Source organism: Ascaphus truei, chromosome 19, assembly GCF_040206685.1.
Source record: "Ascaphus truei isolate aAscTru1 chromosome 19, aAscTru1.hap1, whole genome shotgun sequence".
NCBI lineage: Eukaryota > Metazoa > Chordata > Amphibia > Anura > Ascaphidae > Ascaphus > Ascaphus truei.
This window is the reverse complement of record NC_134501.1, coordinates 40,587,579-40,604,344: the sequence shown is the minus strand read 5'-3', so window position 1 is coordinate 40,604,344 and position 16,766 is coordinate 40,587,579. Positions and strand designations below refer to the sequence as shown.

The 16,766-nt window shown below is 53.0% G+C and overlaps 1 protein-coding gene across 1 annotated transcript in view; it reads right to left on the bottom strand.

Annotated features, from left to right (window-relative positions):
* CHD9 (chromodomain helicase DNA binding protein 9) overlaps nt 1-16,199 on the bottom strand; it is a 197,196-nt gene extending 180,997 nt beyond the window's left edge. The window contains 1 exon segment of the mRNA XM_075577155.1: nt 16,122-16,199. Coding sequence (XP_075433270.1) covers nt 16,122-16,184 — 63 coding nt within the window. The 5' untranslated portion in view covers nt 16,185-16,199.
* Nucleotides 16,200-16,766: the final 567 nt, after the last annotated feature.

The following is a 16,766-nucleotide window of genomic DNA, read 5'->3' as shown; positions in this document are numbered from 1 at the left end:
GCTCACACTGACACTGCACACATACTGCTCATTGCACACACTGACACACTGCACACACACTGCTCACACTGCACACACTGACACACACTGCTCACACTGACACACACTGCTCATTGCTCACACTGCACACACTGACACACTGCACACACACTGCTCACACTGACACACACTGCACACTGCACACTGCACACACACACACACACACACCCCTCCCAACACACATAAACATAAATCAGCCTTACCTTGGGGATGATTGGTGAGGCATGTGGCTGCAGGGGGGGGGGGGCGCGCTGCGTGCCGGTGGGGGTGGTGCTGCGGTGGAGGGGGGTGATGGCTGCAGGGGCCCCCGATGCTGCGGGGGCTGGTGGGATGGCCCGGTGCAGCGCGGGAGGGGCAGGTAGGTGGGGGTAGGTTGGCGGTACGGCCCGGGACGGGGGGTGGGAAGTCATTGTGCTGTGGGGGGGTGGCGGGGCCCTGCGCTGCGGCGGAGTGGCAGGACGACCCTGCGCTACGGCGGGGCGAGGGGGCCCTGTACTGCGACGCGAGGGCCCTGTGCTGCGGCGGGGGGGGGGGGGGGGGTGAGCGGTCTTCCGGAGACAGTGAACAGTTTCACAAAGTTATCCCTCCTCCCATCTCCTGTCACGCGGTGACAGGGGGAAGCCGGGACCGGAGGGGCATCCCCCCTCCCATCTCCTGTCCCGCGGCCTGTCACGCGGTGACAGGGGGAACCCGGGACCGGAGGGGCATCCCCCCTCCCATCTCCTGTCCCGCGGCCTGTCACGCGGTGACAGGGGGAAGCCGGGACCGGAGGGGCATCCCCCCTCCCATCTCCTGTCACGCGGTGACAGGGGGAAGCCGGGACCGGAGGGGCATCCCCCCTCCCATCTCCTGTCCCGCGGTGACAGGGGGAAGCCGGGACCGGAGGGGCATCCCCCCTCCCATCCCGCTGCCTGTCACGCGGTGACAGGGGGAAGCCGGGACCGGAGGGGCATCCCCTCTCCCATCTCCTGTCACGCGGTGACAGGGGGAAGCCGGGACCGGAGGGGCATCCCCCCTCCCATCTCCTGTCACGCGGTGACAGGGGGAAGCCGGGACCGGAGGGGCATCCCCCTCCCATCTCCTGTCACGCGGTGACAGGGGGAAGCCGGGACCGGAGGGGCATCCCCCCTCCCATCTCCTGTCACGCGGTGACAGGGGGAAGCGGGGACCGGAGGGGCATCCCCCCTCCCATCTCCTGTCACGCGGTGACAGGGGGAAGCCGGGACCGGAGGGGCATCCCCCCTCCCATCTCCTGTCACACGGTGACAGGGGGAAGCCGGGACCGGAGGGGCATCCCCCTCCCATCTCCTGTCACGCGGTGACAGGGGGAAGCCGGGACCGGAGGGGCATCCCCCCTCCCATCTCCTGTCACGCGGTGACAGGGGGAAGCGGGGACCGGAGGGGCATCCCCCCTCCCATCTCCTGTCACGCGGTGACAGGGGGAAGCCGGGACCGGAGGGGCATCCCCCCTCCCATCTCCTGTCACGCGGTGACAGGGGGAAGCCGGGACCGGAGGGGCATCCCCGCTCCCATCTCCTGTCCCGCGGGGTGAATATGCGCCGATGCGGCAGCCATTTTTTTTTTCGCGACCCCGTTACTAACGCGGTGGTCTCGGGGTGGACCCCGAGCACCGCGTTATAACGGGGTTTACCTGTGTGTGTATATATATATATACACACACATATATACACACACACACACACACACACACATATATACACACACACACACACACATATATATACTGGTTCCGTTCCAGGGGCCCGCCGTATAGTGAAAATCGCCGGAAAGCGGATCCAGCGATTTTCAGTTCTGTGCATGCACAGAGCGGCGTTTTTGCCGTTCTGCGCATGCGCGGCCTATGGTCTGCGCGCACAGACACCGGTCTGCGCATGCGCACCGGGCGCAACCGCCCATTCTGCGCATGCGCGACGGAGAATCAAAGATGGCGACCCCCTTCTCGGTGCCGCCGTATCGGCGGATCGCCAAAAAGCGGGGCCCTGATGTATGTATATATATGTATGTATGTATGTATGTATGTATGTATGTATGTATGTATGTATGTATGTATGTATATATATGCAAGAGAAAAAGAGAGGACCCCGCATCCACAAGACATGTAAACACAACTAAATACCGACACTGGAAAATTTCAAACTACAGTGAGTTGTCGGTGGTGCTATAAGGGCAATGTAATAGATAGTGAGAGAGAAAAAAGGCCCTAAATAAAGCACTCTAGTATATGTATCAGTACAAATCACATAAGGTTTATTAATGTATTGTCACAGAACAAAAATGGTTAAAACAAAGCACAGAAATGTTTAAAATACAGCATGGATCCCCTGTACATTACAAGGCTAAACAATTCCCTCAAAGAAAATGCCCAGGATACACTCAGATAGTATTCTGAAACACCTGACAAAATAAACCTGGTGTGACACCCAACAGACTAAATGGTCACAGCTAAGGCTATGTAATCATCTGCAAAGATCAGAGTCACAGCTAAGGCTATGTAATCATCTGCAAAGAAGTCTAATATGCCTACTAGCCCCTGCAATATAGAGTTTGTCTAAAGCGACAATAAGTGGCAGGTAAGTGACAGCAGAGATACACAGATTAAAGCCTAAGAATACATGTTAGCCTATAGCTAGAGATAGTGATACATCACCTATGGTCAGGTACAGTGTGGTCGGTGCATTCAGGGTGGAACAAGGAGGGATGTTAGAGCATGGTAATGTGACCCAAAGAGGGGACAAACCAGGGGATCCTGCCTGCTGGACCTGCTCCTACGCGTTTCGGCACACAGCCTTCTACTGGGAATGGTCTATGTATATATATATATAGATAGATAGAGAGGACAAAAGGAAATCTGCAGCACTCACATGTAGAAAAAAGGTTTAATCAAAAAAACAGGACAGTCATACAGTCTCCAAAACAGAGCAACGTACGTTTCAGACTAGGTCTTTTCTCAAGCTCTTCTCAAGCTCTGTATATATACACACTATGTCAGGCATGAAAACATACCTTGTTTAAAAAAAAAAAAAAAAAAAAAAAAAAAAAAAAATGTGATGCATTGAAGTAAGCATTGTACACTACAAAAAAATTCATTAACAATTATATACAAGTAATGGACAATACATCAGAAATTTCTCTCCATACATTATCATTGCTATTTCTGCCTGGGTATGAATTAAATGTTCACGTTTGTAAACCTCAGAAATCACATTTTCAATAGTTGAGATATCCATATTCTCACAGCAAGCACAACGCAACTGACCGAAAGTCATCTGAACAGTATCCAGGCAGAAGAGCTTACTACATTTTCATTGGCTGTTAGCTGGTCACATGACCATGCTGTCTCGCTGCAATAGCAAACAAGTTTGTCTCCTCTGCTTTTGGTATCCTTGTAAAGCCTCGGGTATAGACACTTTGCCCGCGCGGAGGCGCGCTGAGGCTCAGGGAAAGCGGTGCTTTCCCTGGCCTTAGAGCGCGCGCCGTCCGTGGGCGTGTCTGGGGGCAGGCCAGTGACGTCACGGAGCTGGTTCGCCCTCATTGGGCGAACCGCTCACGTGACCGGCCCTGCGCTCCAGCGAGCGCCAAATCTGAAATCTTGGTAACACACACGCTTCCGCAAGTGTGCAGAAGCGTGCGCGAGCCCCTGCTAAAGCCGTTCTCATTGCGGCTGCAGGGGCTCAGTGCTGAGCGTGAGTGCGCCTCAGCAAGGCTGATCCTACTATGTCCCAGGCCATACTCACGTGCAAGCTCGCGCTCACTATGGCCATGCACTTTGAAATACACACGTTTGTTTGTAGCGTGAGCTATGTAGCTCGCTCCGTATCTTACACTATGGACGAGGCTTTAGTGAGTACAGCCTCTGAATGAGCTGTATGAAACCTGAATTGTAAAAGGAGTCTAGGACGTTTGGTCACAACCAAACCACCGCCACGCATGTCGCCGCCGGGACACCTCACCACTTCAGATTTTGGCGCGCATGCTCTGATGTCATCTTTAAACGCCAATGTCCCGTGTGCTCGCAGCGCCATTTATAAATGTCCCGCCCACCCACAGCTCTCTCTCTCTGTGGCGAGATGTCACTGTGGCGGAAGAGCGCCAGCGGCGGTCCCATTCCGTCCAGGAGGGCCGGGGAATGTAGAAAGTTGATGATCCGGGAGAACACGAGACGTTCTGCAGTTTGGAGGCAAACAGCAGGAGGGATACAGGGAGGTAGTTAGTAAGGCACGTAGGGTCTGGGGTGTTCTTGAGAATAGGGGCAACCACCGTGTGCTTAAAGATGGAGGGGAAAATGCCAGAGGTCAGGGAGGAATTAAAGACATGGACGAGAGGGGAACCAATGTGGGTGAGAGTGAATTCCAAGGGATAGGTGAGGGGGATGGAATGAGAAAGGTCTCAGGGTGACTAGATCTCTGCATAGCCTTTGTGCTCAAGACAGTGTCTGTGTGCAGGCTTCTCTGCTCTCCTCCTGTCAGCCCAAATGTGAGCTAAGGCTGAGGACCCGGTGTCGGCGCTGCACACGCGCCTGCCAGGCTGGCGGCGCGTGCAGCTGAGATCCCTGGTCCGCGGTGAGCTGCAGGTGGAAAGACGGGGCGTGGTGGGGGGTGTGGCCATGACATCACCCGGCAGGTTCACCCTCTGACTAAACCGCTGAGGGGCGTCGCAAGTTGTGAGCACAGATTTCCTGTCTTCAGAGAAATCTGTTCGCGCAACACGGCGAGTAAGGTGGGTAGCGGGCCCGGCCCCATTGAGGGGCGGCTCTTGTCCCTGCAGCGCTCGCTATGCTCGCTATGCAGCAGGGACCTAGCCTAAGGAATCTCTCTCCTGTTGCTCACATCAGGCTTTTTACAGAGCTCTCATTAATCCAGGTGGAGACTAGTTAATTGAGTATGTAAGGTGAAGATTGGAAAGTAGAATCGCCAAAGTCCAAAAATGCACCATCAGCTCACCAAGTTGAGGGCTAAAAAAGTTTTATTAAGACTACATAAGATGAAAATAAGGAAACAAACAAAAAACTAATACATAACAACCCATTGAGTGACTGCAATTAACTCTCTCTCTGCTGGATTCTCTGAGCTCTGAGGTTGCTTTATTTAAACAGGAATAAGTCCCTGTTACATACGGTCTAAAGTTTTACAACATTTAGGGAAAACAACAAAAATAACATTATACATACATGCTACACGGGCCAAGTAGTTCCCATCTGCCATCAAAGTCTGTCTGTGATAATTATATTTTTAATACTCCCAATAAATGTAAGTTGCCTTTAACACAATTAAGTTTCCTTTCTAATAATTTCTAATGTATTATAATGCAACAAGCATTTTTTGTTTCTATAGCAACTATTTACAAAGTTACATCCCCTTCCTCTTTTGAAACAGACTCTGGCACACCCCTTTTTGAGCCCCGCCCTCTCTCTAGCAGTGCACCAATAGTATCTAGTGACTGCCTGGTCACATGATCTCCCCCCCACAGAACTTTGCATCTTTGGTCTTCTTCTGCTGCCCTGACAGCCATTTAGTGAACCCTCGAGCCGAATCTTTGCCGATCGATCATAGGAGAACAATGGATTGTACTGATGTACATATTAAAGGGGGGAAATACAAATGGACGGCTGCTGTAACAGGACCAGCGGCCGCGCCATGTTCCATCCCACAATCAGCAGCCACTCTCATTTTGCTTCAACATTATCCCTCATTCCCCCTAGAGCAGGGGTGGCCAACTCCAGTGCTCAAGAGCCACCAACAGGTCAGGTTTTCAAGATATCCCTGCTTCAGCACAGGTGGCTCAAACAGTAGCTCAGTCAAAGACTATGCCACCTGTGCTGAAGCAGGGTTAGCTTGAAAACCTGACCTGTTGGTTGCCCTTGAGGGCTGGAGTTGGCCCCCTGGCTCTAGAGTGTAAGCTCCCGGGATCAGGGCCTCATTGCCGTCTGTATCCATTTCTCCTCACTTTGAATGCAACGAGCAAATCTCTGGGCCGCGCCGCAGAATATCCCGGCGTTATACAAATAATCAATACACACAACTGTCAGAGAACCTGCGAGTATTCACAGGAAGTATTAGTACTTTAATACCTGTAGTATATATTTATGTAGTGTAATGTAGTGAAATACCCAATATTATAATTTGCTCTTTCCCCATGGTAAATCTAAACCTTTTAACACCGTCTCGAACACTTAACAGTGCGTGCGTGTCGCTTAGCAGCGTGCGTGTCGCTTAGCAGCGTGCGCGTCGCTTAGCAGCGTGCGCATCGTATAGCAGCGTGCGCGTCGCTTAGCAGCGTGCGCGTCGCTTAGCAGCGTGCGTGGGTCGCTTAGCAGTGCGTGTGGCGCTTAGCAGTGCGTGTGTCGCTTAGCAGTGCGTGTTTCGCTTAGCAGTGCGCGTGTCGCGTGTAGCTTAGCAGTGTGCGTGTCGCTTAGCAGCGCGCGTCGCTTAGCAGTGCGCGTGTCGCTTAGCAGTGCGTGTCGCTTAGCAGTGCGCGTGTCGCTTAGCAGTGCGCGTGTCGCTTAGCAGCGCGCGTCGCTTAGCAGTGCACGTGTCGCTTAGCAGTGCGTATCGCTTAGCAGTGCGTGTTGCTTAGCAGTGCGTGTCGCTTAGCAGTGCGTGTCGCTTAGCAGTGCGCGTCGCTTAGCAGTGCGCATGTCGCTTAGCAGTGCGTGTCGCTTATTAGTGCGCGTCGCTTAGCAGTGCGCGTGTCGCTTAGCAGCGCGCGTCGCTTAGCAGCGCGTGTCGCTTAGCAGCGCGTGTCGCTTAGTAGTGCGTGTGTCGCTTAGCAGTGCGTGTGTCGCTTAGCAGTGCGTGTGTTGCTTAGCAGTGCGCGTCGCGCTTAGCAGTGCGTGTCGCTTAGCAGTGCGTGTGTCACTTAACAGTGCGTGTGTCACTTAGCAGTGCGCGTCTCGCTTAGCAGCGCGCGTGTCACAAGTATAATATTCAGACAATAACAAGGTTTGTGAAAGTCTATTGTATGCAGCTGAAAGACGAAAGTGATTAGTAAACCACAGTGAGACACAAAGTGTTACTTACACAGCACTAATTAACACTGTCACTGGGGAAATGGGGATTTTGTTGTCAGTTTTTTTTAACATTTGTAATTGACCTTAAATTTCCAAATAACCACATTTAAATGTTTGCTTTAAAGGTGCAAACCATACAATATCCTACGTGTGTTTTTTTTGTTTGTTTTTTAATGAATCCGTTCTGTAGTATTAGATACTTCCTTATTTTAAAATTCAACTCAATGCTATTTGTAATGAGTGTTAATATACTGAGCATCCTTTCATTTCTATAGCAGGTTTAGCCCACCTCCCCAGCAGTGCAAGATATCTGTAACACTTTCCTGTTTGGGATCATTTGTTGCCAATGTTCCCAGCAGTTTGAGCTGCAAACTGTAACAATAGATCATGTTACCTTAGTAATATTACAATACATTGTAGCTGCTGAGTTACACTGACTGAAGGATTGATTAAAACTGGAAGGCAGCCATTTAGTGAACCCTGGGAAGCAGGATTGTGCTGATCGGGAGAACCAATCGATCGTCAGCTTAGGTAGTTTTCAATAAAGGCAAACAAAGGCGGTGTATATTCAAACAAAAGAAAGATTTGTTATTTTCTTTAAGCTGCTTGGATTGATCCTGCAAGAAGAACTTTCTTATTATTGAGTTGATTGATTATACATTTCTATAGAGAAAAGCCTTTTATGCGTACGGTTCATTTTCCCAGCAGGCTACGTGCTTGTACATTATCTTATGTCACACTTCCTGTCTGCAGCCATTGTAACCAGAGCTCCCTGTTACACACACTGTGTATTGTGTTGCTGTATTCCTGCCATACCCGATGAGGGACCAGGAGAGGTTGAAAAGCTTGTAACAGATCAACCACTTGTTGGTCCAATAAAAAGGTCTCATATCCCCTCCTCCCTCTCCCTCCTGTGTTACTTATTATTGGGATCTCAGAATGGGGAATACGGAGAGAGGAGAGTGCCGCCTCTGCCTGCGCAAACTCTTGTTGAACACACAGAGAAATCAGACAGAAGGGAGAAGCCAGAGGAAATCACACACCCTCTTCCAAGTCTCATCTCACCGTCTACACACACACACACACACACACACACACACACACACACACACACACACACACACACACACACACACACACACACACACACACACACACACACACACACACACACACACAAGTCTCATCTCACCGTCTTTATACACACACACACACACACACCTCAAGCCTCATCTCACCGTCTTCACACACACACACACACGTGTCAGCTAACTGTCTTTACATAATAACACACACACCAGACTGATTCGGACATACGGACACACACACTTGGATTTTTGGACTTATGCACGAAAAACTTTTTTCTATTTTTGATTCGCCTACATTGGCCGCGATCTGCTTATATAAGGTGTGCAATATGGGTGTGTGTTTGTGTCGGAGTCAGTCTGGCGTGTGTGTCCCCAAGTCAGTCCGGCGTTTGTGTGTGCGTCCCTGAATCAGTCTGGTGTGTGTCCGAGTCAGCCTGGCATATGTGTGTATGGGGGGGGGTCCGAGTCAGTCTGGTGTTTGTGTGTGTGTCCGAGTCAATCTGGCATGTGTGTGTGTGTGTGTACGAGTCAGTCTGGCATGTATGTCCGTGTCAGTGTGGCGTCTGTGTCCCAGAGTCAGACTGGCGTGTGTGTGCGTGTCCGAGTCAGTCTGGGCTGTGTGTATGTGCCCGAGTCAGTCTGGTGTGTGTATCCGAGAGACAGACAGACAGACAGACAGACACACACAGCTCTTAAAATATTGAAAGCCCACCTCCCCAATTCCCCATCATTCCCCGGGTCAGTTTTATCGCCCGTTTCCCAATCACCCGTGTGAAGCCTAAAATGGGATTGCGCTTTTAACAAATATCACACAACACACGCGCTGGTGCCGAGCTCACGGAGGTGCCGTGACCACGGCTGAGTGAGTAGGCCAGTTTATAAAAACACAATGGCGGCCATCTTTAATAGGCCCTGAAGAAAATTATATATATATATATATATATATATATAATTTTCTTCAGGGCCTATTAAAGATGGCCACCATTGTGTTTTTATAAACTGGCCTACTCACTCAGCCGTGGTCACGGCACCACGGCATATATATATTAGCTTCGCCCGGGGAATGTAATATTGAATATATGCCTCCGCCCCCGCTGGCAGCACATCTCCCCAGCGCCCCCCTTCCCCTCCCTCCCCCCCCCCCCTGCGGCACATCTTCAGCATTTATAGGGAAACTTTATTTGTAGAGATGAAAATATACACAATAGTGATCGCACTAAACAAATTGTTCTACATGTGGTTTGTTTTGCGGTATATTTATTGGGTGTATAAGGATATATATCTGAGAAGCCCCCACTCCTCTGTGTGGCAGACAGGAGCCATCTTGTGACAGACACACACGCCATCACCTCATAGCCACTGACCATTGCCTCACAGCAAACACCCCTGCCACCCGTAAAAGGATGTTTAATCCGGATTCGCACAACTTTCTGGTCATATTATTTGTTTTATTACTGGGACAGGTCTGCGCCAGTCACTGCCCCGGGGACTGACCAACGCGAACATATACACATGAAATACGTGCTGCTGTACAGGAGGGTCCTTGCTCGGTATACTCACTCTGCCCTCGAACTGCTTCTCATCCACGTCACTCATGGCGGCTGCTGCTCTAACAAAGCGGATACGCGAGGAAAGGTCAGACCGGCGGCGGCGGCTGCTGCTGCTCCCGTGCGTATCCAAATCCCTCTGCGCTTTTTCCTCTCCGTCTTTTGTTTCCCCCCCACCCCCCCGTTGGTACATCTCCCCCCAGTGACGGCACATCTCCCCCCCCTCCCCCCCGTTGGAACATCTCCCCCCCCGCTAGCTGGCACATCTCCCCCCCGCTAGCTGGCACATCTCCCCCCCCCTCCCCCCCGTTGGAACATCTCCCCCCCCTCCCGCTGGCACATCTCCCCCGCACATCTCACATGACCAGTGATTCCCAACCTTTTTTGTTTGGAGGAACCCTTTAAGTATTTTGTAAAATTTCGGGGAACCCCTATCTGGATGACATGTTCGACAGGGGTAAATCACAAAATAGATGTGTAAAGCAGTGGGGGTAATAAATAATAATTAACTCATACTTTTGAATTAACAATGTGTATATATTTTGTAATGATTTTGGTTTAAACATCTCCCATCACCCCCCCCCCTGCATCTCACATCACCCCCCCCCCTGCATCTCACATCACCCCCCCCTGCATCTCACATCACTCCCCACGGATCGATCTCTCTCCCCCTCCCTCTGCGCCTCCCTCTGCGCCTCCCTCCACTCCCTCTGCGCCTCTCTCTATACACACACACACTCTGTCTCAGTCACACACTAGCTCACACACACTGACACACACTAACACACTGACACAGTGTGACACACACAAAGTTTGCAGCAAGCAAAAGTAGCCTCTCTCCCTCCCTCACTCACATACATGTAAGTAGAAGCAGCAGCCTCTCGCCCCCCTGCTCCCCCAAGTGCCGGGCTGCTAGAGCACGCTCCGAGGAGGGAGGAGGAGAGCGTAGGGGGGGGGAGCCAGGGACACTGCTCCATGGAGCCCCGGTTGAGAATCACTGCACATGACACACGCTCGATCCAGGCAAGGACACGCCCCCTTCCTTAGTAGCCACGCCCCCTCTCCTGCACTAAGAGATTTGCTGGACATTAGAATGTCCATAATTTGGGAGGTGAGTGACATTGGAAGCTCAAAATAGTTGCGTTGATCTCAAATCCGCAGCAGAATGTAAAGTGACATTTTCGTGGTGCTATGTGGTGCCGTTTGTGAGATTTCAATTCTTCTGACATACAAACAAATGGAAAACGGAATCCAACTTAGAATTATAGTACAGATATATATTTCTAACAATCCAATGATTGTGTAACAAGGCTTTTTGAGAGACAATAAATACATTTGTTCAAAAGAAGTAAAGATGGTTCATTCACCCCCAGACAGGCTGGCATCTGTACCCCAAAATCATTTTTTCACCCTCATTGTACTGCGCTATGGAATTCATTGGCGCTTTAGACAGCGTACCTAGTGGTAATTAGAAGAACGAAGACATGTGAGAGCGTGCTGGGGGTTCTATAGTGTTATACAAATGCGCAGAATCAACCAGAACACACAGGATTAGGTCAGGGGGCTCAACTCCAGTCCTCAAGGGCCACCAACAGGTCAGGTTTTCAGGCTATCCCAGCTTCAGCACAGGTGGCTCAAGCAGTCCCAGCTTCAGGACAGGTGGCTCAATAAGTCCCAGCCTCAGCACAGGTGGCTCAATCAGTGCCTGCTTCAGCTCAGGAAGCCCAATCAGTCCCTGCTTCAGCACGGATGGCTTAATAAGTTTAGCTTCAGCACAGGTGGCTCAATGAGTCCCAGCTTCAGCACAGGTGGCTCAATCACTCCCAGCTTCAGCACAGGTGGCTCAATCACTCCCAGCTTCAGCACAGGTGGCTCAATCACTCCCAGCTTCAGCACAGGTGGCTCAATCACTCCCAGCTTCAGCACAGGTGGCTCAATCAGTCCCAGCTTCCGCCCAGGTGGCTCAATCAGTCCCAGCTTCAGCACAGGTCTTCGACTAAGCCTCTGATTGAGCCACCTGTGCTGAAGCAGGCATAGCCTGAAAACCTGGCCCGTTGGTCGCCCTTGAGGACTGGCAACCCCTGGTCTATAGTATCAATAACTCGTAGGTAGGTCTCTTACCAGCATAGTACCGCCATCCCAGCCGCGCTCAGCACCACTACTCTTTACCGGCTTTCTAAAAAGGTCTCCCTCTGAGGCACCCACATTGTACCTCACGTCCCACCGCCTTCCAAATTTCTTATTACCAGGGGCAGACCCCGGCCTGCCCTGGCAAATCCCGGCAGGTAGTAAGCCCGTGTCCCGGTGTGCGGGGAGGACTTACAGCTCCGTGCAGGACGACTCCCGCATCCGGCAACAGCCCACGGCTTCCCGCGCCACGTTTGGGAAGGCGAGGGAGGGTGTGCCCCGTCACCCTGCAGACAGGCAGCAGCGGGGACGGGAGAGCTGCAGGCCCCGGCCGCCGTTGGAAAGTGTGGGCTCTCGGAGGGTTTCCTGCCTGCAGCTTCCCCTCCCGCCCGCTGCAGCACACAGCAGCGTAATGGCCGGGATCAGATTACAGAACCTCCTGCAGCAGCGCCTGCTCCCACACAGGGGAGAACACGGAAGTGGGTTGCCTAGTCCCCCCCCACCAGGTCACCTTTAACCCCGTCCCCACCGGCTGCGGGGACCTGCGGTCCCATTTAGAGCCTAAGGCAACCGACAGTGGCGTATGTGCAAGCACGTGGGACAAAGAGCGAGTGCGAGAGTGCGAAAGAGTGCGAGAGTGCGAAAGAGTGCGAGAGTGCGAAAGAGTGCGAGAGTGCGAAAGAGTGCGAGAGAGTGCGAGAGTGCGAGAGTGCGAGAGTGCGAAAGCGTGCGAGAGTGCGAAAGCGTGCGAGAGTGCGAGAGTGGGAAAGAGTGCGAGAGTGGGAAAGAGTGCGAGAGTGGGAAAGAGTGCGAGAGTGGGAAAGAGTGCGAGAGTGGGAAAGAGTGCGAGAGTGGGAAAGAGTGCGAGAGTGGGAAAGAGTGCGAGAGTGGGAAAGAGTGCGAGAGTGGGAAAGAGTGCGAGAGTGGGAAAGAGTGCGAGAGTGGGAAAGAGTGCGAGAGTGGGAAAGAGTGCGAGAGTGGGAAAGAGTGCGAGAGTGCAAAAGAGTGCGAGAGTGCAAAAGAGTGCGAGAGTGCAAAAGAGTGCGAGAGTGCAAAAGAGTGCGAGAGTGCAAAAGAGTGCGAGAGTGCAAAAGAGTGCGAGAGTGCAAAAGAGTGCGAGAGTGCAAAAGAGTGCGAGAGTGCAAAAGAGTGCGAGAGTGCAAAATAGTGCGAGAGTGCAAAATAGTGCGAGAGTGCAAAAGAGGGGGAGAGTGCAAAAGAGGGGGAGAGTGCAAAAGAGGGGGAGAGTGCAAAAGAGGGGGAGAGTGCAAAAGAGGGGGAGTGCAAAAGAGGGGGAGAGTGCGAGAGTGCAAGCGTGCGAGAGTGAAAGCGTGCGAGAGCGCGAAAAAGAGAGTGCGGGTGCGCGAAAAAAAAGAGAGAGTGCGGGTGCGTGAAAAAGAGAGAGTACGGGTGCGCGAAAAAGAGAGAGTGCGGGTGCGCGAAAAAGAGAGAGTGCGAGCGAGAAAGAGAGTGCGAGCGTGAAAGAGAGTGCGAGCGTGAAAGAGAGTGCGAGCGTGAAAGAGAGTGCGAGCGTTAAAGAGAGCGAGTGAGAGTGCGACAGAGTGAGTGTGCAAGCGCATATGTGCACAAGTGCGAGAGTGCAACACTGCGCATACGAGAAAGTGCAAGAGTGCATGCGAGCATGAAAGTGCGCGTTTGAGTGCGAGAGCACGAGTGAAAGTGTGCATTTGAGAAAGCGCGTGAGAGTGCCCGTATGAGAGTGAGAGTGCCCGTGTGAGAGAGAGAGAAAAAGAGTGCCCATGTGAGTGTCCCGTGTGTGACAGTGCCCGTGTGTGTGAGAGAGAGCCCGTGTGAGAGAGTGCCCGTGTGAGAGAGAGTGCCCGTGTGAGAGAGAGTGCCCGTGTGTGTGAGAGAGAGTGCCCGCGTGAGAGAGAGAGTGCCTGTGTGTTTGAGAGAGAAAGTGCCCATGTGAGAGTGCTCGAGTGTGAGAGAGAGTGCCCGTGTGTGTGAGAGCCAAAGAGAGAGAGACAGAGTGCCCGTGTGACAGTGAGAGAGTGCCCGTGTGAAAGAGAGAGAAAGAGAGAGTGCCCATGTGAGAGATTGAGAGTGCCCGTGACAGAGAGAAAGAGAGAGAGACGTGTAACAGAGAGAGAGTGCCCGTGACAGAGAGAAAGAGAGTGAACGAGTGACAGAGATAGTGTGCCCGTGTGTGAGATTGAGTGTGCCCGTGTGTGAGATTGAGTGTGCCCGTGTGTGAGAGAGAGAGTGCCCGTGAGAGAGAGAGTGCCCGTGAGAGAGAGAGAGAGTGCCCGTGCGAGAGAGAGAGTGCCCGTGCGAGAGAGAGAGTGCCCGTGCGAAAGAGAGAGTGCCCGTGCGAAAGAGAGAGTGCCCGTGCGAAAGAGAGTGCCCGTGCGAAAGAGAGAGTGCCCGTGAGAAAGAGAGTGCCCGTGCGAAAGAGAGAGAGTGCCCGTGCGAAAGAGAGAGAGAGTGCCCGTGCGAAAGAGAGAGAGAGTGCCCGTGCGAAAGAGAGAGAGAGTGCCCGTGCGAAAGAGAGAGAGAGTGCCCGTGCGAAAGAGAGAGAGAGTGCCCGTGCGAAAGAGAGAGAGAGTGCCCGTGCGAAAGAGAGAGAGAGAGTGCCCGTGCGAAAGAGAGAGAGAGAGTGCCCGTGCAAAAGAGAGAGAGTGCCCGTGCAAAAGAGAGAGAGTGCCCGTGCAAAAGAGAGAGAGTGCCCGTGCAAAATAGAGAGAGTGCCCGTGCAAAAGAGAGAGAGTGCCCGTGCAAAAGAGAGAGAGTGCCCGTGCAAAAGAGAGAGAGTGCCCGTGCAAAAGAGAGAGAGTGCCCGTGCGAGAGAGTGCCCGTGCGAGAGAGTGCCCGTGCGAGAGAGTGCCCGTGCGAGAGAGTGCCCGTGCGAGAGAGTGCCCGTGCGAGAGAGTGCCCGTGCGAGTGAGTGCCCGTGCGAGTGAGTGCCCGTGCGAGTGAGCATGAGTGCACGTGAGAGTGCACGTGCGAGAGAGCGTGCACGTGCGAGAGTGCACGTGTGAGTGCGAGAGTGCACGTGTGAGTGCGAGAGTGCACGTGTGAGTGCGAGAGTGTGCACGTGTGAGAGTGTGCGAGAGTGCACGTGTGAGAGTGCGAGTGCACGTGTGAGAGTGTGCGAGAGTGCACGTGTGAGAGAGTGCACGTGTGAGAGAGTGCACGTGTGAGAGAGTGCGAGAGTGCACGTGTGAGAGAGTGCGAGAGTGCACGTATGAGAGTGCGAGAGTGCACGTGTGAGAGTGCGAGAGTGCACGTGTGAGAGTGCGAGAGTGCACGTGTGAGAGTGCGAGAGTGGACGTGTGAGAGTGCGAGAGTGCACGTGTGAGAGTGCGAGAGTGCACGTGTGAGAGAGTGCACTTGTGAGAGAGTGCACTTGTGAGAGAGTGCACGTGTGAGAGAGTGCACGTTTGAGAGTGCGAGAGTGCACGTGTGAGAGTGCGAGAGTGCACGTGTGAGAGTGCGAGAGTGCACGTGTGAGAGTACGAGAGTGCACGTGTGAGAGTGTGAGAGTGCACGTGTGAGAGTGTGCACGCGTGAGTGTGCAAGAATGCACGTGTGAGAGTGCACGTGAGTGTGCGAGAGTGCACATGTGTGTGAGAGTGTGAGAGTGCCTGTGTGACAGAGAGTGAATATTACGCACATGTTTTGAGAGAGCGCGAGATTGAGTACGAGTTCGCGGGTGTGAGATTGAGTGCGAGCGCACGTGTGAAAGAGAGTGCAAGTATGTGAGAGAATGCGAGTGCGCAACAAGTCACCCACTGATAGGCTGCTGGGTCGAGCAGGTGCGTCCTATTGTGCCGTCCAATTAGGAGTGGGGGCGGGATCCTTAGCAGATGCACGTGCACTGCGCGTCACCGGCGTACCCGACAGGCAACCCGATCACGCGCCACGGCACCCGCGTCAGTTCGGGGGCGGAGACCGGAGGCGGGACCCAAGGGAGGACGGGAGTCCCGTGAGTGATTGACACGCCGCGTACTGCTGTCGTCAGGACGGGGGCAGAGTCCGGAGGCTGGACCAGAGGGAAACCAGGGAGCCCGCGTACCGCCCGCGTGCCTCCATCGCCAGACTGGGGCCGCGGAACAGGAACTGCAAGCTGGGGAACCGACCGCACTGCCCACAAACCGACGTTGTAACACCTTTTCCTCGTGTCTCCAGAACCAAGAGGAAAGGTGAGGGTTAAGGGGTCTGAACCGCCAGAATGGCGGGTCCTCAGTCTGCTCCTCTCTGTGCACACTACACTTCCATCTAATCTGTCTTCTCCTCTCCTTGCTGTCTCTGTTTCCTCTTCCTACTCACCTTGCGGTCTCCCCTCCCCTCGCTTTGCACTCCCTCCTGCCTGATGTGAACACTGCTCTCCATTCCCTCCGCCCTTGAAGTCTCTCTGGCGCCTCCCCTCCTTGCAGTCTCTCTGGCTCCTCCTCTCCTAGCTATCTCTTTCTTTTCCTCTCCTTGTGGGCCCTCTTTCCCTCTCCCCTCCATCATGCCCTGCTCCTCTTTTCACTCTCTCCTCCCTTCCTTGCACTCCCTGCCTTACTGTGGCTGCTTCTCTGTGCACACTGCACTCCCTCCTCTCCTATTTATCTAATCCACTCCTAGCTGTCTCCACTGCCATTATACCCCCCTCCCTGTGTTTCCTGGGCGAGTGAGAGGCGGCTCGGTCTGTCACAGAGGGGGAGGAATGTATTTATATCTTTATTTATAAAGCGCAGACAGTGTACTCAGCGCTTCACAAAGACAATACAGGACAGAGAATTTTAATAATACAATAAGCTCTGCAAAGTCAGACAGTCCAAAAGGAAATGCCTGCCCCGAAGAGCTTACAATCTAAGTGGTATGATGGGGGAGAGTTACAGAGAAGGCAGGTGAGGGAGTAAGTGCAGGAGATGGCAGTGCTTGGCCACAATGGGTGGTAGGACAGTCGACATGAGTGCAGGATATTGG